This window comes from Haliotis rubra, unplaced genomic scaffold (genome assembly GCF_003918875.1).
Source record: "Haliotis rubra isolate DU_JTF1 unplaced genomic scaffold, ASM391887v1 Scf574, whole genome shotgun sequence".
Taxonomy (NCBI): domain Eukaryota; kingdom Metazoa; phylum Mollusca; class Gastropoda; order Lepetellida; family Haliotidae; genus Haliotis; species Haliotis rubra.
This window is the reverse complement of record NW_025767273.1, coordinates 478,857-501,732: the sequence shown is the minus strand read 5'-3', so window position 1 is coordinate 501,732 and position 22,876 is coordinate 478,857. Positions and strand designations below refer to the sequence as shown.

General features: G+C 40.8%; 1 protein-coding gene across 1 annotated transcript in view; it reads left to right on the top strand.

Moving 5' to 3' along the window:
- Window positions 1–22,876, top strand: part of LOC124254531 (usherin-like) — a 133,108-nt gene that overhangs the window by 35,327 nt on the left and 74,905 nt on the right. Inside the window, 14 exon segments of the mRNA XM_046688345.1 lie at window positions 239–466; window positions 1,257–1,350; window positions 1,587–1,842; window positions 1,845–1,909; window positions 2,134–2,329; window positions 3,017–3,676; window positions 7,641–7,833; window positions 11,012–11,175; window positions 12,783–12,932; window positions 16,551–17,042; window positions 18,666–18,868; window positions 20,860–20,926; window positions 21,469–21,644; window positions 21,838–21,982. Coding sequence (XP_046544301.1) covers window positions 239–466; window positions 1,257–1,350; window positions 1,587–1,842; window positions 1,845–1,909; window positions 2,134–2,329; window positions 3,017–3,676; window positions 7,641–7,833; window positions 11,012–11,175; window positions 12,783–12,932; window positions 16,551–17,042; window positions 18,666–18,868; window positions 20,860–20,926; window positions 21,469–21,644; window positions 21,838–21,982 — 3,089 coding nt within the window.

The window sequence follows — 22,876 nt, the reverse complement described above, 5'->3', positions numbered from 1 at the left end:
AATGGAAGTCAAGAACATTTCATAAAGACCAAGAGGACTTCTTTCTGATTGGCCTGTGTTGACTTCATGTTTGTCATTTCATTGGTTGGACAAATTTGTGAATGGTTGTTCTGAAATGAGCTGTAATGTCCACAGATAGTTGTTTAGCGGTGGTGAGATTGGCATTGCAAAATTGTGAAATTCAAGATTTTACAATTATTTTCTCTGCCTTTAAAGAAGTATGTTTTGTCATTTTCAGGGGAGGTGAACAAATCCCATATTCCCGTGGCAATATCACCTTCAACATCTTGGCACCAGAGCCGGTACCTCGTCAAGGTCACAACGAATTCTACAACACGCCTGAGCTGTTTGAGTTTGTGAGGGCCCGCAGATTACGTATCCACTTCCGAGACCATTATTATGTAGGACAGGATTCTGAAATAAGGCACCAGTACTATGGGATATATGACTACACAGTCAGTGCCAGGTCAGTACTATGGAATATATGTGACTACATAGTTAGTGCCAGGTCAGTACTATGGAATATATGTGACTACACAGTCAGTGCCAGGTCAGTACTATGGAATATATGTGACTACACAGTCAGTGCCAGGTCAGTACTATGGAATATATGTGACTACACAGTCAGTGCCAGGTCAGTACTATGGAATATATGTGACTACACAGTCAGTGCCAGGTCAGTACTATGGAATATATGTGACTACACAGTCAGTGCCAGGTCAGTACTATGGAATATATGTGACTACACAGTCAGTGCCAGGTCAGTACTATGGAAAATATGTGACTACACAGTCAGTGCCAGGTCAGTACTATGGAAAATATGTGACTACACAGTCAGTGCCTGGTCAGTACTATGGAATATATGTGACTACACAGTCAGTGCCAGGTCAGTACTATGGAAAATATGTGACTACACAGTCAGTGCCAGGTCAGTACTATGGAATATATGTGACTACACAGTCAGTGCCAGGTCAGTACTATGGAAAATATGTGACTACACAGTCAGTGTAGCATCAGTACTATGAGATAATTGTGCCTACACAGTCAGTGTAGCATCAGTACTATGAGATATATGACTATACAAGTACTATGAGATATATGACTATACCAGTATTATGAGATATATGACTATACAAGTACTATGAGATATATGACTATACCAGTATTATGAGATATATGACTATACAAGTACTATGAGATATAGACTATACCAGTACTATGAGGTATATGACTATACCATCAATTCTATGTTTCAGATGTGACTGCCATGGCCATGCTGAGCATTGTGATATATCGACACTGCCCTACAGATGCAACTGTACAGAGGACAGTCATACTTTAGGAAACCAGGTATTACTACAACTCACTATCTACACTATCATTACAACTAGCCAGAAGACTTTCTCTGGACAGGAAAAGTGCATCAAGCCTTCAGTGCAGTTTATCTTCTGTTATATTGTAACCAGGATTCGCGACAACCTAAGTTCTATCACTCACTCACTCACTCACTCACTCACTCACTCACTCACTCACTCACTCACTCACTCACTCACTCACTCACTCACTCACTCAGTTTTGTGTTGCAGTGTTCCCAGTGTGCTACCCTGTACAACAACAAGCCGTTCCGCCGTGGCGACCAGACCAACAGTTACAACTGCCAGCCCTGTGAATGCTACAACCATGCAGAGTCTTGTCAGTACAACATCACCATTGATCCCTTCCCCAATGACCATGACAGAGGGGGCGGAGGCATGTGCGTTGACTGCAAGCACAACACGACAGGCGAGAAGTGTGACACGTGTCTCCCGTACTTCTACCGGCCTGCGGGGTCAGCATGTTCTCCCCTGACGTATGCACTCCTTGCCTCTGCAACACATCAGGGGTTGTTGACACTACGGACTGCGCTAAGGTTAGTACATCTATGGCCAACATATAGTGTGGGGCTAGTGCATACCTGTTGTTAAAGGGGGGTCACACTTACAATTTCTTAATGCTAAAAGAATAAAAATTCCAGGGAACAATATGATCCAGATGGCATATGTTCTTGTTTGATGATGGTCAGCTGATGATTCTGATCCAGAATGTCAGTGGTCCTCCTTAGGTTTCTGATTATGCTCATGTTTGTTCCTGTAGGTTGATGGTCAGTGCACCTGCAAGGTGCTGGTAGAGGGAAGACAGTGTGACCGCTGTAAACCAGGCTATTATAACCTCCAGGCAGACAACCCAGCTGGTTGTCTCCCCTGCCAGTGTAACTCTCATGGCACAGTGGGTGGCGAGGCTACATGTGATGCCCTCACTGGCAAATGTAACTGCAAGAGGCATGTTCAAGGTAAGATATAATGCTTCAAGGGTATTCTCATATGCATTTAGGGTCCATATCTGGATCTCATATGCATTTTATGGATTATCAAAACACTACTATTCTGCAAATATTTATGTCTCATCTAAAATAACTGATGCAATGTTTGTATATCTGACAAAGAAGTTTTGAGTCAGTGAGTGAGTCTGGTTTTATGCCACTTTTAGCAATATTCCAGCAACATCACGGCGGGGGACACCAGAAATGGGCTTCACACATTGTAGCCATGTGTCTAATAAAACCCAGGTCTTCAGTGTGAGGAGCAAGTGCATTAACCACTAGGCTGCCCCAACGCCCCAAGAAGTTTTGAAGTTTATAAGCTTATGTTGCCTTTGAACAACCTATTCAGCTTAAGATTTCTGTGGTCACATTTCATAGTGAATTATTTACCACAAAAACCTTGGGTTTCCACGTAATACGGGATGCTAAATTTGATGCAGTGGGTCAGTAAGGGGTTCAAATGTGAACATTTAATGTATGAGTAAAACCAAAATTGATGCAGTAGGTCGTAGTGGAATACATTTGTGTTTGATGTGTTTGAACCATCGAGTAGTGGATCCTGGTATTACTAAGGGAAGCGACTGTGAATATTGTGTTGCTGACCTTATATATCACTCAGATATTACAGAAACATGATTCTTGCACATACTTCTACAGGTGACCGCTGTGATCAATGTGAGTTTGGTTTCTTCAATCTGACTGTCAACAACCCTGACGGATGCACTGCCTGCAACTGTGACCCCATTGGCTCCACCAGCATGTTCTGCGAGCCCAACACCGGCGACTGTCGATGCAAGGCTAGTGTGTTTGGAAAGAAGTGTGATCAATGCCTGGACAACTACTACAACTTCACCGTCGGCTGCATTCCCTGCGGGTGTGCACCTTCTGGAACAGAGCCCGGAACAGTGTGCAACAAGACCACAGGGCAGTGTGTGTGCAAGAGCAACACAGAGGGTCAGAACTGTAACCTGTGCAAGGATGGAGCATACAGCTTCGGATCATCTTCAGCTCTAGGCTGCGAACCCTGCATCTGTGACCCAAAAGGAACCCTGAATGGAATATCTCTCTGCGACAAGGCAACAGGGACATGTGTCTGTAAGGAGCGAGTTAATGGTCGAAGGTGTAACTTGTGTCAAGGCAACACATGGGGTCTGAACATCTCGGACCCGCTGGGATGTAAGATGTGTGATTGTGATCCTTCCGGCACCATGTCTGGTGACGTGCAGAATGTGACGCAGCTGGCTTGTGATCAGAACACTGGCGTCTGCTCATGTTTACCACAGCGACATGGTCGAAGATGTGATGACTGTCAGCCTGGTAAGTATTAGATGTACAGGGTCAAGGTCATAGGAAAACTTGAACAATTTTTTAAGCAAACCAAAGTTACAGAGTATGTAAAAGATTAATCTATCCTAAAGTCCCTGAACCATATTATCTTTTCTTCTAAACACCCTTTCTGTGATCCAAAATACCTATATGAAGCAAGTATATAGAGAATCTCACCCAAGTGTCTACTGATATCAATTATATCAACACGAGTTGATAAAGTTACCAAATATCCGAGGCTTGCTGAGGATATTTTTACTTTAATCAACGAGTGTTGATATAATTGATATCAGTAGACACGAGGGTGAGATTCTATTTATCATCAAAAATCATTCTTCATTAGTTTTCAATGTAAAATATAATCTCTGAACACTGAACTACCATTAGACTTGCAGTGCAGCGATGTCATAGCATTGTGACGTCACCAAGTTCATGACGTCATAGCATTGTCAGGGCATTGTACAAAATCTACTGTCCAAGCTATATCTCCTAGGAGATATTGTATGATCTCACACAAGCAATATCTCCTGTGAAACACAGTTTTGGATGATAGAGATTTTTCTCAGAATCTGAATTTTCCAGATCACTGGTGCTCCTTTCCAATTTAATTACCGGTATGTTTCTGTCAAAATTGTTTTTAACAGAGCTGCAATCTGTCTAGAAACAACATATAAATATATATATAGTCAATAGAAATTATACACACCTTATCTTGCACCTTTAAAGGTCACATAAACCCTAGGGGTACAAATACATAAATCACTAACTGGCATCGTTATAAATGAAACCCCGTCATTAAAACTACTCATTTCGACCTTTAATTGACTTAAATCGACCTTTTGACAACAGTGCACAATTCTCACCCGCGAATCCAAATTTCAACCAATCAGAGCGTGCCGCCTCTGTGACGCCATATGAGGAATAGCTTTGAGAGCCGATGCAGAATTCATCTGCATTTTAGGGGGTAAATTATCGTGTTTACAGGCTTGTATAAACCTGAAATCGTGACAATTGTTGTGGAAAATGAAAGCTATATGTTCTCACAATCTACTGTCATTTAATTTTGTCTCCTGCTTTGCCTAGTTTCCGAGTTACAACTTGTTTTCATAGACGATTCTGTCAAAATCGATTGGTGTCGTTAGGCCCTATTTGTATAATGACTGATCCAAATTGATCCCATTTCTGTGTTGTTTTACCTCGATATTTAATCATGTCATGTAAAAATCTGTTTGTATTCTAAAACAGTGTCGGCCCATAAGTTTTCACATGCAATACAGCAATGAATACTCCCTCGTTGTAACCCGTGTTAGGTGGTATAAACCTACACATGTTATTTGTCATCATTCACTTGATGGTCAGTTAATGAATTTATAACAGGTATAATTAGTGGTAACACACTTAGATTACCTCGACAAAGGTTCCCATTTGGCATTTCTTGTGTCTGGAGTAAATACTCAACATTATAAACATCGATCAAAGGATTAACCGATAACACGCTGATTGATTAATTACTTTTATCTTACACAGCGGAATTGTCAAAAGGTAGTGTTTTTGTATGTAGATTTACTAATCTATACTGAATACACTCTGTAGTGTCGGTGTCTGCGTAAAAACAACGTCCTTCTTTCAAAGGATTAACCGGCAATACAGTGATTGATTGCTCAATATTGGCTAACTAAATTACTGTTTTTTAAAGAAAGGCGGACATTATGCAATTAGTTGCCAGGTGTGCTATCTTGGGTGACCAATGAGACTATACACCAATACCTGAAAAGATTTATCACTTTTTCGTATATTAAACTGTTAAAAGACACATCATTTGGAACAGTTTTGTGGATATTGATGGATACATTCCTCGAACAAGGTAATGGCCTGATATTGTTCCTATAACTTTAATCTGTTTTAATTTTAATATTTGCATTTTGTTTTTATTCATTTGTCGTAGCATTCAACAGAATCATTGTTTTCGCCGTGAAGTGTAATGAGACAGACAACATGCACTAGGGTGTGTGTGCGAATTATGATTCACATTGGCAAACTATCAAATGTCTAGATATTACAGTTCTGTTATAAATTCACTATAAGTATCAGCCCGGATCGTCTGCTTTTATCTAGTTTCAAAATGCATACAAGTGTGATAATAAACTAATTAGGATTATAAGACCAAATATAAAGACGCACATTGACTAGTATCTACATACTGGTGAGTGGACATTAACCATGGAATGTAGCAAGAAAGTTATCGCGCAGTATTGTGACTTCGACCCCCACCTCGCTTCCGTGGAAGAAATCGTTATGTTATAAGTTGTGTCATGCAAAATCCGTTTGGTTATGATTCCAATACATATTTAACAACGAGTAGAAAGTAGTCTTGATTTTCTAACTTGATGAAAACAAACTATAATCTCATTAATTCTAACTGATTGTTTTATTTTTAAAATGGCGGCTACCCTGTCGGGAACATCCGCCAGTCTGAGGATAAATTGTATTTAGGTTTGTTTTCACCGAGTTACAAAATCAAAACTACTTTCTACTGGTAGTAAAATATGTATTTTATTGATGGCCAATAGGATTTTGCATGACATAGCGTATATCATAACAATTTCTCTCGTGGCAGCGAGGTGGGTGTCAATATAATACTACTTACAATATTATTGTTACTTCGACCACAACCTCACTTCCGAGGAAGAAATCGTTATGTTACAAGTTGTGTCATAGAAAATCTTTATGGTCATCAATCATATGCATATTTTACTACAACTAGTAAGTAGTTTTGATTCTTTAACTTCCGTGAAGCGATCTGAACACAAGTAAGATATCGCTTCAGGGCTTCCACAACGCTTCGCTTCAGCACACACAAACATAACCCATTTAGCACCTAACTGCGCGGGTCCTGTGGAAATCTGTGCATGGGGACACCATCGCCCGACTCTAGGAGCAATTGACGACAAAGCAACGATTCGGCATGTCGCCGTTCATGTCGAGAAATCATCAAAAATGATGAGCGTGCTACACATTTTCTATACAACTAACTGAAAATCGCTCCTCATATGACGTCACTGCAGTGCTCTGGCGACAGAGTTACGTAACCTGTCTGTGGTTTCAGCTGGGGCGAGAGGGAAGCAGGCGACTTTTGGCCACTTTTAATCGCTTCGGTATTAATTAATTATTAATTAAGTTTTAAAGAATAAATTTGGTGTTCCGCGATAAGACTAACCACAAATCTTCATATGTAATGGTTAAAAGAGTAACAAAAACAAAGTTTAGTGGTTCTTTAAAGAGGATTGTATGGCCTAAAATTCTAACTTTTATAGTTTCATCGGAATACCATTGATTATACAGCACACCAAAAGTACAATCCTGCATACACAATCTAGCCATTCTTTTGTAGGATTATTTTGTGATTTCTTGCTGTGTATTTTTCCTCGCTGTATTAATTCTATTTCTTTTCATCAAGGTACTTCATTTATGTACTTGGTGGTTTATGTTATCCACACTTGAGCCATGCTTTGGGGGGATTTTTAGTTTGTTTTTGTTTTTCTTCTTTTTTTTTTTTTATTCAGTTTCTTCGTAATCAGGTACTTCATTGATTGGATGTCTGCGGTGGAAGTCAATTCTATTTTTTCGTCTTTAGGATGTCTGTCTCACAGTCCCTGAACCACATTATTTTCCCTACTGCCTAGCCCTCTCTGCAGTGCTAAAGCCCTAAATAAAGCAAGTCTAGATTTCCTCTCTGGTCTCCCTAGGGCTCCTTTTCAATTTAAATGGGCTTGTTTGTTATTGTCATAGATATCAAAATTATATATATTCAGAGACTAAGCATTAGTCTAGTCTTTAGGGTACTTTGTTGATCATCGCCTGGTGGTAGTTGTAGGTCACGTCACACACATTCCAGCCATTCTAGGGGTGATTACACAGGGGGTTCTTCTTTTTAATTCTATTTCTTCGTCTTTAGGGTACTTTGTTGATCGGTCACCTGGTGGAGGATGTAGGCCCTGTGACTGTAATCTCATGGGGACGCTGGGAGGTACAAACTGCAACACACAGACGGGACAGTGTGAGTGCAAAGGTGGATCAGCTGGGGTCACAGGTCGCTCATGTGCAGAATGCTTGGGAACATACTACAGCTTTAATCAACGCTTTGGAACGTAAGTAGATTTGGTTTTGTGCTGCAGAATGTTGAAGTTTGTTGGAATATAGAAACACAACTTTGTCATTCTCCAACCTTTTATGTGCATGCTCCCCGCCATGTAGTCTGTCATACAGACCCTGAAGCAAACATATCCAAGATATCCCACGTAAGTCAGAAAATGAAGAAAGTCTCAGGGCTCCTTTTCATTGTATTTTATCTTTTTACTATGAACTTTCTTTTCTGTAAAATATGTTCATTTCAGAGACTAGTGGTTAGTCTACCCACCATGATGTTATTGGAATATTGCTAAAAGCGGCGTAAACAAAACTCATTCACTCACTCATTTTATGTGCAGTCTAGTTGATGTTTAACGCCACTCTCAGCAGTTTTCCAGTTATATGGCGGCAGTCGGTAAACAATCGATCCTGGACTAGACAATCCAGTGATTGACATCATGAACATCTATGCAATTTGGATACAACCAAGTCAGCAAGTCTGACCACTTATCTTGTTAGTCCCCTCTTATGACAAGCATTGGTTGTCTAACCAATTCTAACCTGGATCTTCAATGATCTTTCATGCATGTGCAAACAGGATACATTGTCATTCATGTACCCCTGAAGATCCGGGGTAGAATTGGTCTTCAGTAATCCATAATGTAGTAGTCGTATGAGGCGACTAACGGTATCGGGTGGTCAAGTTCGCTGACTTGGTTGACACATATCATCGTATCACAATTATGTAGAACAATGCTCATGCGGTTGATAAATGGGTTGTCTGGTCCAGACTTGATCATTTACAGACCACCGCCACATAGATGGAGTATTGCTGAGTGTGTCGTTAAACAACAACAAACCAGTCAAGTAAAACTCATGTTAATATTATTGCCTTGAGATTCTGTGTGTACCAGTTGTCTCCAGGTGTAATGAGATACTGTGTGTAACAATTGTCGCCATGTGTAATGAGATTCTGTCTGTACCAATTGTCTCCAGGTGTAATGAGATACTGTGTAACAATTGTCACCATGTGTAATGAGATACTGTGTGTACCCAATTGTCTCCAGGTGTAATGAGATTCTGTGTGTACAATTGTCTCCAGGTGTAATGAGATTCTGTGTGTACCAATTGTCTCCAGGTGTAATGAGATTCTGTGTGTACCAATTGTCTCCAGGTGTAATGAGATTCTGTGTGTAACAATTGTCTCAGGTGTAATTAGATACTGTGTGTAACAATTGTCACCATGTGTAATGAGATACTGTGTGTAACAATTGTCTCCAGGTGTAATGAGATTCTGTGTGTACCAATTGTCTCTAGGTGTAATGAGATTCTGTGTGTACCCAATTGTCTCCAGGTGTTATGAGATTCTGTGTGTACCAATTGTCTCTAGGTGTAATGAGATTCTGTGTGTACCAATTGTCTCCAGGTGTAATGAGATTCTGTGTGTACCAATTGTCTCTAGGTGTAATGAGATTCTGTGTGTACCAATTGTCTCTAGGTGTAATGAGATTCTGTATGTACCAATTGTCTCCAGGTGTAATGAGATTCTGTGTGTACCAGATTGTCCTAGGTGTAATTAGATTCTGTGTGTACCAATTGTCTCTAGGTGTAATGAGATTCTGTATGTACCAATTCTCTCAGGTGTAATGAGATTCTGTATGTACCAATTGTCTCCAGGTGTAATGAGATTCTGTGTGTACCAATTGTCTCCAGGTGTAATGAGATTCTGTGTGTACCAATTGTCTCCAGGTGTAATGAGATTCTGTGTGTAACAATTGTCTCCAGGTGTAATGAGATTCTGTGTGTACCAATTGTCTCCAGGTGTAATTAGATTCTGTGTGTACCAATTGTCTCCAGGTGTAATTAGATACTGTGTGTACCCAATTGTCTCCAGGTGTAATGAGATTCTGTCTGTACCAATTGTCTCCAGGTGTAATTAGATACTGTGTGTAACAATTGTCTCCAGGTGTAATGAGATTCTGTCTGTACCAATTGTCTCCAGGTGTAATGAGATTCTGTGTGTACCAATTGTCTCCAGGTGTAATGAGATTCTGTGTGTACCAATTGTCTCCAGGTGTAATGAGATTCTGTGTGTACCAATTGTCTCCAGGTGTAATGAGATTCTGTGTGTACCAATTGTCTCTAGGTGTAATGAGATTCTGTGTGTACCAATTGTCTCCAGGTGTAATGAGATTCTGTGTGTACCCAATTGTCTCCAGGTGTAATGAGATTCTGTCTGTACCAATTGTCTCCAGGTGTAATGAGATTCTGTGTGTACCAATTGTCTCCAGGTGTTATGAGATTCTGTGTACCAATTGTCTCTAGGTGTAATGAGATTCTGTATGTACCCAATTGTCTCTAGGTGTAATGAGATTCTGTGTGTAACCAATTGTCTCCAGGTGTAATGAGATTCTGTGTGTACCAAATTGTCTCCAGGTGGTGTTATGAGATTCTGTCTGTACCAACTGTCTCCCAGGTGTAATGAGATTCTGTATGTACCAATTGTCTCCAGGTGTTATGAGATTCCTGTCTGTACCAAATTGTCTCCAGGTGTAATGAGATACTGTGTGTACCAATTGTCTCCAGGTGTTATGAGATTCTGTGTACCAATTGTCTCCAGGTGTAATGAGATTCTTCTGTGCACCAATTGTCTTCAGGTGTAATGAGATTCTGTGTGTACCAATTGTCACCAGGTGTAATGAGATTCTGTGTGTACCAATTGTCTCCAGGTGTAATTAGATTCTGTGTGTACCAATTGTCTCTAGGTGTAATGAGATTCTGTGTGTACCAATTGTCTCTAGGTGTAATGAGATTCTGTGTGTACCAATTGTCTCTAGGTGTAATGAGATTCTGTATGTACCAATTGTCTCTAGGTGTAATGAGATTCTGTGTGTACCAATTGTCTCCAGGTGTAATGAGATTCTGTGTGTACCAATTGTCTCCAGGTGTAATGAGATTCTGTGTGTACCAATTGTCTCCAGGTGTAATGAGATTCTGTGTGTACCAATTGTCTCCAGGTGTAATGAGATTCTGTGTGTACCAATTGTCTCTAGGTGTAATGAGATTCTGTGTGTACCAATTGTCTCTCAGGTGTAATGAGATTCTGTGTGTACCAATTGTCTCTAGGTGTAATGAGATTCTGTGTGTACCAATTGTCTCCAGGTGTAATGAGATTCTGTGTGTACCAATTGTCTCTAGGTGTACGGAATGTGGTTGCCTGCCGGCCGGAAGCCTCAACAACACCTGTAACTCTGTGAGCGGTCAGTGTTTCTGTAAACAGTTTGTGACCAGCCTGACCTGCCAGGAATGTGTAGCTGGAGCCAGCAACCTCGACCCCAACAACCCCTTCGGCTGCAGTAAAGGTGAGGACACCAGCTGACGCATACATAGTCCTAGTAAAGAGCACATTAGAGCAAAGTGATTGTGATTTGATACCTCTGATTGACCAATAGGTTACCTGTAGATTTATCCATGCTGAATTGAATTGAAAAAGAAACACATCCATCCATCAGCTCCATCAATCAGAGGTGGCTATTGTGATTTGATACCTGTGATTGACAAATAGGTTACCTGTAGATTTAACGAATCTGAATTCGATTCAGAAAGCTGCTTCAAAATCTTCAGAAAGATTCTATCAGCTGCTTCAATTAGTGGTGGCTATTGTGATCTGATAAGTCTGATTGACCAACAGGTTACCTATAGATTTAACCATGCTGAATTCCATCAATATAACTTTCAGCATTTATTTGGATAATTTGTAGTCCACAGTTGACGATAGGTTATTCTGTAATTTACCCATACTAGAGTAATTGCATACACTAACAGGGCTGGTCAGTTATTTTAGATGAGATTACTGGGGTGGCTTGTCATTAGACCCTGATGTAGTGAAAGAGGGTCACTAAAATTTATCAGTTATAGAGGGTGGGGCATCGGGAGGGTGCATGAAAATAGTACACAGTACATTTTCTAATTTGACTATTTCCAATCATGTGAGATGGATGGGGTGAATGTGTTAGTGAACAAAATATGATCTAATCCTAAGATCAATCCCATCCACACACCCTTAAGATAAACTACCAGCCCATGAGGTGTTGTACCTTCAACTGTTCGGGAATTGCCTATTACCAGAGACTGACCAACACTTACCCCAAGTAAAGCAGCCAGTGTCATATATAGAGAATACTACACTCGGTCTCATTACATACGAATTATACGAAACAAGTGTCCTTTCTATGGTATCTGACCAAGCGAAAGCGAGGTCAGATACCATAGGAAGGTCACGAGTTTCGTGTGTGGTATTTTATTTATTACCAACGTCTTACATGCATTAAATTGACAAAATAGCGTATTTTTGTTATTTTTATGGTTTCAAACCGAAACCGGTTTCATAAAGAGGTTGCGGAAGAGTTTTGTACTGTAGTACAATATTTGAATGACGTCACACTGTAATGACGTCACGATGCATGTCAGTTGTCATCGCCTCATACAGCCACCTACAGTAAACTACTCCGTAGCACCCCGTTTCTTGGTTTGCAGTTGCTTCATTCGGCTAACATCACTGGTGGAAACATTGCGTTTATGTTTTTCGACGGATATAATGTCTCAGTTCGACTCACAATTAAACAGCGACACGGCAAACGTTCACAATGTTTACATTCCCACAATGCATTTAAGTTGTAGAATGAATCAAATCGTTAGAATCTCAGGTCAAGTCGTTACGACACAGGTCAACGCGATACGACACTCGTGTGACGTACAGGATTAGTATGCAACTACCCATACGTTGACCACGTGGGTAATAAAGCTGAAATACTGCTGAGAGTATCATTAAACAACAAGCAAAACAAATTCAAATTTAAAACAAAGTTAAGATATCAGGTCTTGCAACCAGCAAACAGTGGTACTTATTCTTCAAAGAGCCACTCATTTCAAATACTGCAAATCAAGAACAATGTGTATAATCTTCCAGAGCCATCCCAGCAACCGCCGCCAACACACAACCCCAGTACCAGGTCCATGGTGCTCACATGGGCACCCCCAGACTACCCTAATGGTGTCATACAGGAATACAGGGTCATCAGGAACTCTTCCGCCGTTGCAACCATCAATGGCAGTAGTGGTAAGTGATGTACTGGAATACAAGGTCATCAGGAACTCTTCCACCGTTGCAACCATCAGTGGCAGTAGTGGTAAGTGATGTACTGGAATACAGGGTCATCAGGAACTCTTCCGCCGTTGCAACCATCAGTGGCAGTAGTGGTAAGTGATGTACTGGAATACAGGGTCATCAGGAACTCTTCAGCCGTTGCAACCATCAGTGGCAGTAGTGGTAAGTGATGTACTGGAATACAACGTCATCAGGAACTCTTCCGCCGTTGCAACCATCAGTGGCAGTAGTGGTAAGTGATGTACTGGAATACAGGGTCATCAGAAAATCTTCAGCTCTTGCAGCCATCAGTGGCAGTAGTGGTAAGTGATGTACTGGAATACAAGGTCATCAGGAACTCTTCCACCATTGCAACCATCAGTGGCAGTAGTGGTAAGTGATGTACTGGAATACAAGGTCATCAGGAACTCTTCCACCATTGCAACCATCAGTGGCAGTAGTGGTAAGTGATGTACTGGAATACAAGGTCATCAGGAGCTCTTCCACCATTGCAACCATCAGTGGCAGTAGTGGTAAGTGATGTACTGGAATACAGGGTCATCAGGAACTCTTCCACCATTGCAACCATCAGTGGCAGTAGTGGTAAGTGATGTACTGGAATACAAGGTCATCAGGAACTCTTCCACCGTTGCAACCATCAGTGGCAGTAGTGGTAAGTGATGTACTGGAATACAAGGTCATCAGGAACTCAGTGCAGTCACCCCATGCTTTCCTCTAAAGTGACATGCTATGGTAAGATATAAACCAATCACTGTCTTGTTTCATTCTTGCCATCTATCTCCCTTGATTCAGCTTTCTATCCTCCATAACCATCCATCAATCAATTTCATATTCCATGGACAAAATAAGTTAGGGATATTGGTATTTTTATGATTGATATTTTATCAGTGTGTCAATGAATAAATAGATCATTATTCATAATTTCAAAATTTACATATATCCCTAACTGTTTTTGTCCAGTATATTTTAATAAAAGCAACAACACCTGTTCCATATTCATAATGGGGCGGTGGGGTAGCCTAGTGGTTAAAGCGTTGTCTCATCACGCTGAAGACCCAAGTTCGAATCCCCACATGGGTACTATGTGTGAAGCCCATAACTGGTGTCCCCCGCCGTGATGTTGCTGGAATATTGCTAAAAGCAGCGTAAAACCAAACTCAGTCAGTCCATATTCATAATATATCTCCACTATAAGCAGAGACAGTTGTACTGTACTGACTATACCATGAGCATGTGTTTCTGTCAAATAGGGATGATACCTGGTGTTGGAAAAAAGTCGAAGCAGGGCTCCAGATAATTTTTCAACATCAGGAGTACGTACTCCTTATTTTTTCAATATAGGAGTACTGGAAAACCTTAAGATACATTTAGAGTACTGAATGGAATTAATGGAGTGTGACTACAACAAGACGAACGAGTGATACTAGTAAGCTGTTCGTTCATTATTCGTGCAGCAATTTGATTACTTGACCGTTTACAAGTCATCGCGGCACAGTCTTATTTCTGTGCTGCCATGTTCACATATGTGCACAATTTTGACCAATCAAATTTAACCGAGATGATTCGCTGTGGTACGTAGTTTCCTTAGCAACAGGGAATTCCAAAACACAAGGGAAATTCCAAAGGGTTGCTATCACGTAAATTCAAATATGGGACACTGCTTGAAATCAGATAACAGATATGTTCTATGTAAATACTTGAGCTGTGTATCGTGGTCTAAGTGGTGAGACGATATATCCCGATACCAGTTTAACGAGGCGAGACGATATATCATGAAAGTATTGGCAAGGAACCTGCGAGACAATTATCATCACGATGGTGGCGATACGATACGTATCCCGATACTTTACAATTTCTAATAGCAGAACATATATGATAGATAAAATGACTGAATCTTTATTTGTTATGCAGCAGATCTTGTGTTACATTCACACACACTTAAAAAGCTGTTCATTTAATACAGGTTCAGCATTTAATGCTTTTAACATACAGTCAAACATATTCAGTATACTTTGATCTAACATATATAAGTTTGAAACCGAAGTTTCCTTTGGGTAGATGTGTTTCTGCACCGATGGTTTCACAAACAATTGAATGTAATTTATATCAGAATTCAAAATCACTGAAAATAACTCTTAAGCCATTCTCTTCCCACAGAGGTTACTTGTCATATCTTCCTACGAACCTCTGTTCTAATACGGCCCTTTCATGGTGTGAGCGTTCAAGACTCGTGATTTAGTTGTGCAATCAGCGAAGTTGTTTCAAAAGTGATCATTCGCAAGGCCTCGGTAATTTCCGTATACTTCGAGAAAACTAAACCTCTTCCCCTGCGCGATGCGCAAACGTTTCTTCTAGACAGAACTCAGTCATGTTATGGCGGATCAGTGGCGTTTCCATCGCCCTCGTTGACAACGGACAAGCTAGCCATTAAACGTCTTGTGTGTAACATCAACACAAGTCCCCGGCAGATGGGGGATATTTGTGGCCTCACATTTGCTGGTGTTAGTCAAGTTGAATCTAAGTCGATGTAACACGTTTTCTGATTGGATAGAAAGAAGGGAGATAATTCGTGTTGCGATCTTTTGCCGCTAGGGGATTTTACGAGAACCGTGAAATATGGCCGTATTAGAACAGAGGTACGTAGGAAGATATGACAAGTAACCTCTGTGGGAAGAGAAAGCTCTTAAGTATGCTTTCTAAATTGTATCTTCTATTTGTTCTCTTTCTTAACAAAGCTTAGACATCGTTCATAGTTGTTAATAAATGGTGTTATTTGTCAAACATTATTTTCAATTACTTAAAGACAAGTATTCTACAGTCCACAGAGTTTGAAAAATGTTCACACTCTTTCACTTATACACCAACTCCTTTGTCCATGTAACAAGATAACAGACACAAACAAATTCCTAAAAGGTTCAATTTGTTTTTAAAATTCAGAAGAGACTCCTTTCCTATTCCTAATGCAATACTCCTTACAACTTTAAGTAGTATTGAAGTTGTATCGGGATATATCTCTTGTGGCGATACATCGATGTATCGTGGACCCTTGCGATATAAATATCCTGATATATTGCCTAAATGTGTTTTGTATTGAGGCACTCATATCGCGTAGTTGACGATATAAACATCGATACTATCGATGAATCGTTACACCACTAGTAAATACATTTGTAAATGATTTTAAGACTGTACACCATTGCTGTGGTGCGTATCTCCTACGTTTTCTAAATTATTTCCTACTGTATCTTGCATATTTGTTACCTGTACATACGCTGATGCAGTCTTTATCTGGAGCCCTGTCGAAGGTATCCTTCCCTACCAGTGGTACTTTTTACAAACACATGCACCTGAGAATACAGGTGGGACATATGATAAGAAGTCAAAGTAGGGAATCACAACAGACATCATTTTGGTCATGGAGCATCAAATTTGGAAATATCATCAACATGTCTACCATAAAACAATTTGAAAGCTTCATTGAGGATTTCAATGTTCACATTCTAGCAATGTTTGAGAAAGAGTCAGAAGACACATCTGTTCTCTCATCCAGTTATCTCCCTTGTATTTCAGAGCTGAAGTATGTGGACGTTGACCTTCTCCCTTTCACCAACTATGCCTACAACATTGAGGCAGTGAACGCTTTTGGGAGTGTAAGAAGCACAACTGTTATCTTCCGGACCCTCGCCGGCATGCCCAGCAATGACAGCATCCTCACCGTCAGAAATGTCGGGTCTCACAGTGCAGCGTTTTCATGGACCTATCCCACTGTAATGAATGGCCCTTTGGACAAGTTCATGCTGGTGTCACGAACCCCTGGTCAACCTGCCGCGCACATGACCCACTGGGAGGGGACAGAACTGAGCGCTGTCCTCACCAACCTCATCCCCTTCACCAGCTACAACTTCTCCGTCCGCACCTGCACAACAGGTGACTGTTCCTCCAGTGACGTCGTCATGATCACAACTCTATCGTCAGTACCGGAAGGTCAGGCATCGCCAAGAATCACACCTATCAGCAGCACGCAGCTCTTTATCAAGTGGGACCATCCAAGTAAACCAAATGGTAAACAATACATAGGGATCATTACTGTGGTCACCTATGTGGTCTGACAAGTGAGTTTGTTCAAAATTGCCTCTGTTCACCCAGCGAAAATGGGTACCAAGGGTTAAGTCATATGTCTATTAACCTTCTAGCATGAATTGCAATCTAACTCGAAAACTAATAAACATAAAATACTCAATGCAACACTCATAATCAAAACGTCAGACCAACCTTGTGAGGTTTTCTTTATGTCTTGGACATGCTTCTCTAACACTTGTCCATTCTTCCCTCAGTAACTAATAGTGAACTGTGTCAATATGTTAATAATAGCAACTATTTTAATTTTAAGAGCAAACAAATCACAGAGTTGGTCTGATGTTTAGATTATGATCAGGATTGTATTATATGTTTATTAGTTTTCGAGTTGGATTGTAATTCATCGGTCCGCTTTTGAGCCAAACGCACTATAGAGCATGTCAATGGAGTTCAGCTTATCAATTAGTATCATGTCATTACTTTTTTTCATGTCATGCCCATGTCAAACCCCATCTGATCAAGGTCGCCTGCATACTTTGGGTTCATCTCCCAAAAAATTCTATGATGGGAATATTGTTCAAATCAGTGTTAAACCAAACTTACACACTCACAATTCAAACTCTCATTGTATGAAAGACAAAATAAACAACCCACCTTACATAATGCACATAAGAGAAGGCCCTATACTTTGTCTCATTGATATGGAATATTAGAAGGGACATTGTCACCCTGAGAAAAACAAACAAAAACTGTCAACTAACCAGAGCATGACAATCTGGCAAAAGGTGAGGTGAAATTGGGTTTAACGTCGTGCTTGAGAATATTTCGCTCATATGACGACGTGCATGCGTGTGTATGTGTGTGTGCGGCTGCTTGTACTAGCCCAGACTGAAGCTGGTTTTATAGTGCTAGCCCACTGAGATACCATGCCGCAGTGAAGCATGAATACCCCACTCAGACACATTATACTGACTCCGAGCCAACCAGTCCTTGTTGTACCCATTAATGTCGAGCGCCAGGCAGGGACCAACAAGTACCATATTTTAACGTCTTTTGGTATGACGCGGTCGGGGATCGAACCCGCGACCTTCCGCTCTCCGGGCGGACGCTCTAACCACTACACCACGGAGATCTGGCAAAAGGCCAAACTTTTGTATTGACTCATTGTAGAGCTTAGGTTGATTTTGACACTTTGGGGTTGTTTCTGTGAGAGTAACAATGTGACAATATCCCTTCTAGGATTCCATACATTTAGCACAACTCTCATATCTCATAACCACAGACTTTACACAGTCAATATACAGTCATCATTCACAATAACACTCTTTGCGATACTATGGTTTCGGTTAAACCGCAGGGTAATCTGTGGCTCCCATAAAAATATGTTCCCCAGCGATCACACGTCTTAACATCATTGGAAGTAGTCTATCAACAAATCTGTGGTTGTGCTCAGGTTAATCATGTTGTAAACTAGTGATATAGTTTACGTGGGGGATCATCCATGGACCCCAAGACACGCTTTATGGCGAGTGATGACTAGTCACATGTCATTTTGGAATGAGTTCCAAGTGTTGAGCCCGGTTCTGTCATCGTTCACATGTTTTCCAGGTATCATAATCTTCTATGAGCTGTGGATGCAAGGTGTACCGGGGATCAACGGCACCCGCAACCCTCCCCTCCGCCGCATCTTCACGTCTAGTGGACAGTACAACCCCCGGCCGGTCAGCACCAACCAGAACAATGCCCTGCCACCTCCGACCACTAACTTCACAGTACATGGCTTGGAACCATTCACTGTTTACGAGTTTCAGGCAAGTTACCAGTGTTTCAATGTTCAGAATAAGACCTGTGGTGCTTGATAATTGCTGTGACCTGATTGGTTCTCATGATCTTGATTACTATATAACCTGAAACCTGGTACTACCCGTGAAGATCCATTGTAGCAGCCCAGAATAACCCATCACCAGGTATACTATGGCCTAGTTCAGAATATACCCCAGGGTATAAACTAGGCTAGCCCAGAATATACCCCGGGGTTTTAAACTAGGCTAGCCCAGAATATACCCGGGGTATAAACTAGCCTAGTCTAGAATATACCCAAGGGTATAAACTAGGCTAGCCCAGATTATACCTGGGGTATAGTCTGGGCTAGCGCAGTTTAACCCCGGGTATAGTCTGGGACAGGGGTATACTCTGGCCTGTTACACTGGGTTAGAATTGACCCGTGAAGATCCGGGGTAGAATAGGTCTTCAGCAACCCATGTGCTTGCCATAAAAAGCGACTATCTTGTCGTAAGAGGCGACTAACGGGATCGGGTGGTCAGTTTCGCTGATTTGGTTGACACATGTCATCGGTTCCCAATTGCGCAGATCGATGCTCATGCTGTTGATCACTGGATTGTCTGGTCCAGACTCGATTATTTACAGACCGCCGCCATATAGCTGGAATATTGCTGAGTGCGGAGTAAAACTAAACTCACTCACTCACTCACTCACTGGGTTAGAATTGGTCTTCAGCAAACCATGGTTGTCATCAGGCGACCAAGTGGACCGTGTGCTCAGATTCACTGACTTGGTTGACACATGTCATCGTATCCAAAATGTGTAGATTAATGCTCAAGCTGTTGATCACTGGATTGTCTGGTATAGACTCAATTATTTACAGACCGCTACCATATTGCTGTAATATTGCTGAGTGTAGTGTTAAACAACAAACATCTGGGAGGGAAACAAGTGTTTGAGTGGGAGAATAAAACCCTTCATGAAGAAAACAGAATGCTGGATTTCAGAACAAACCCCATTTTTCCATCCGGGAAGACAAAGGCGGCTTATGGTATAAGACCTAACATGGGATTCATAATGCAATATATTCCCCACATGATACAGCTTTAACTATTAACAATATCATAAATTTTCACCATTCGCCTTTAGGTGACTTTAACACAGTTATTTAGAAGTTGGCGTAATCTAGGGAGTTATATTTGGTGGAATGCTGTTAATAATAAATTAAAGATCATTCCATCACCCCACCATAATTACCCCATTACTTAAAAGCCAAATGTGAAATTTTAAAGAAATTTATATTTGTAAAAAAACGTCATTGACCTTTAAAATAGTTTGATACAATTTATCCCATGATTTAGTGATTAAAAATGAAATTACAGATATGTTTAGTGATAATGTTTATAAGACTCTTTAGCTTCGAGAAATAGTTTATTGCAATCAATCATGGAGTAGCTGAAGAGGAAATTACATAACTACATAAAAGTCTTAGAGTGAGTGAGTGAGTTTAGTTTTACGCCGCACTCAGCAATATTCCAGCTATATGGCGACGGTCTGTAAATAATCGAGTCTGGACCAGACAATCTAGGGATCAACAGCATGAAAATCGATCTACGCAATTAGGATACGATGACATGTGTCAACCCAGTCAGAGAGCCTGACCACGCGATCCCATTAGTCGCTTCTTACAACAAGTAAAAAGTATTAGAAAGTAATGAATATTTTTGTAAGTAATGATACCTTGCCGAATAGTTTCTGCTATATTTGTAAAGACATGGTAGACTAACTTTAAATGAATATCGCTGATGTAGATGTGATGCTGCATTTGGTTGATATTAGGTATAATACATTGTTCAATTTTGTTTTTCTGCTCTGAACAAGCCAAACTTGCATACCAAATTTGAGCACCTAATGTTTTCTACCTCTCTGTTTCACATTGACATCTATGATGAACTGGCTGTTTTCTTTAACCCTCAGTGTTCGGTGTTTTGAGAATGGAATGGAACTGTTGGTATTGCAGGTTCTTGCTCAGAATGATGCCGGGAAGGCTGCGAGTCCATGGACAGTTGGACGCACATGGGAGGCAGGTGAGCCCTTGCAAGAAACAGTCTGAAGTTTACAGTGAAATTCTGATTATCAGGATGCAACCATTGCTCGTATAAATCATCCAGAATGACAAATTTCAGGATGAGCTAATCAGTGGTATTCCTTACAGTGACCCACAGAGCGCTTTGTTAACCACTGTAAATAGTTCCTAGGGGCACACTTTGCGTCCTCATAGTTGCTTTGTACAAAAGGGCCATGTTTATTCATCCCTCTGTTTCTTCATTTGTCTGTCTGTTCATAATTCTATTTATTCAGTCAGCTATCTAATCATTCATCCCTCTGTTCCTTCATTTGTCTGTCTGTCCATAATTCTGTTTATTCAGTCAGCTATCTAATCATTCATCCCTCTGTTTCTTCATTTGTCTGTCTGTTCATAATTCTGTTTATTCAGTCAGCTATCTAATCATTCATCCCTCTGTTTCTTCATTTGTCTGTCTGTCCAAATTCTGTTTCTTCAGTCAGCTATCTAATCATTCATCCCTCTGTTTATTTCTGCCTGCAAGTCAAATGTTTGATATTTCAGCTCCCATCTTCACCCCACCTCCAGTCATCAAAGGTTTGAGTAGCACCGAGCTGAATGTCACCTGGAAGCAGCCTCAAGATGATGTAGCTCGCGGCGTCATCATCTCATACAGAGTCTATCAGTACAGCCGAACAGACACTCTGACCGACCCCTTCGCGCCGCCAATGGTCTGGGTGGTATGTACCCATAACAGTGAACCGTTGTATCATTTGTTTCTCTTTGAGTCAGGATGTTATGAAGTTGAACAATGTCCTTACCTTCTTATTATGGGCTAGTTTTGTGCATACATGCAACAATGTTGAGTGAGTGGAAGGCCTGATGTTGTTTGCCAATGTTCTCTGTAACATCAGCTCTTCGTGCGTGTTCCAGAAAATCCATGAGTCTCCTGGAAATGAGTTCCACAAAGTGGTGCAAGGCTTCACGCCATTCTCAGAACACCAGTTTCAGATAGAAGCCTGCAACAGCATTGCCTGCGTCAACAGCACAGCGGGAACAGGGAAAACTCTCCTTGCAGGTATGTGGTTACGAGAGTGAGTGGGTTGGGCTTCAGACATTGTACCAGTGTATGAAATTAGCCTTAAATCCAGCCAGACATCAGGGCTGGTAACTTCAAACTGTTACCAGCCCAAAATGGATTTAACCAGACCAATTATGGTGAATTTACTCAGATGTATGGAACATCTGAAATTTTACCAGACCATCGGGCTGGCTAGCTGTAAATTTAGACCATCCGTCAGAAATCTAGGCCGTCTCAGGCGGTCGGACGGGCCTTATTTCATACACTGATTGTACCTATGCAGGGAATCGAACCTGGACCTTGGCCGTGATGAGCGAATGCTTTAACCACTTGGCTACCCCATCTCCCCTGTGATTACTGGAACTGCAGCAAATCCACCATGATGGGAATATGACAAATATCACGAATACTGGGTCACAAATACAATTACAAGTCAGCAGCTGATGTGTTATACATGATATTCAGTGAGATAATAGCGAAATATATTCGTTGACATTTTCTGACCATGTTGGCAGGTTTAATTTAATGACCAGTGGCCACATTAATGTCAAATAAAATATATAAGAGTGTTTACTACTGTCCTGCCTGACTTGGATATATTCCATTTTGCTTATCTTGCTTTGTAAAATAAAACTAAATTCAAATAAGAAATATCCTTTTATAAAACATCATTCATATTTCATTCCAGTCTTGCTTTGTTAAATAACACTAAATTCAAATAAGAAATATCCTTTTATAAAACATCATTCATATTTCATTCCAGTGATTGCAAATAACTAATTCAATTCATGACGGGATAAGTTTGATTCACTGAATCAGAACAGCCGTGGTGAAAATCATAATATGTTTAAAGACTACCATATTTCCTCTAATAAACGCCCCCAGCGCTTA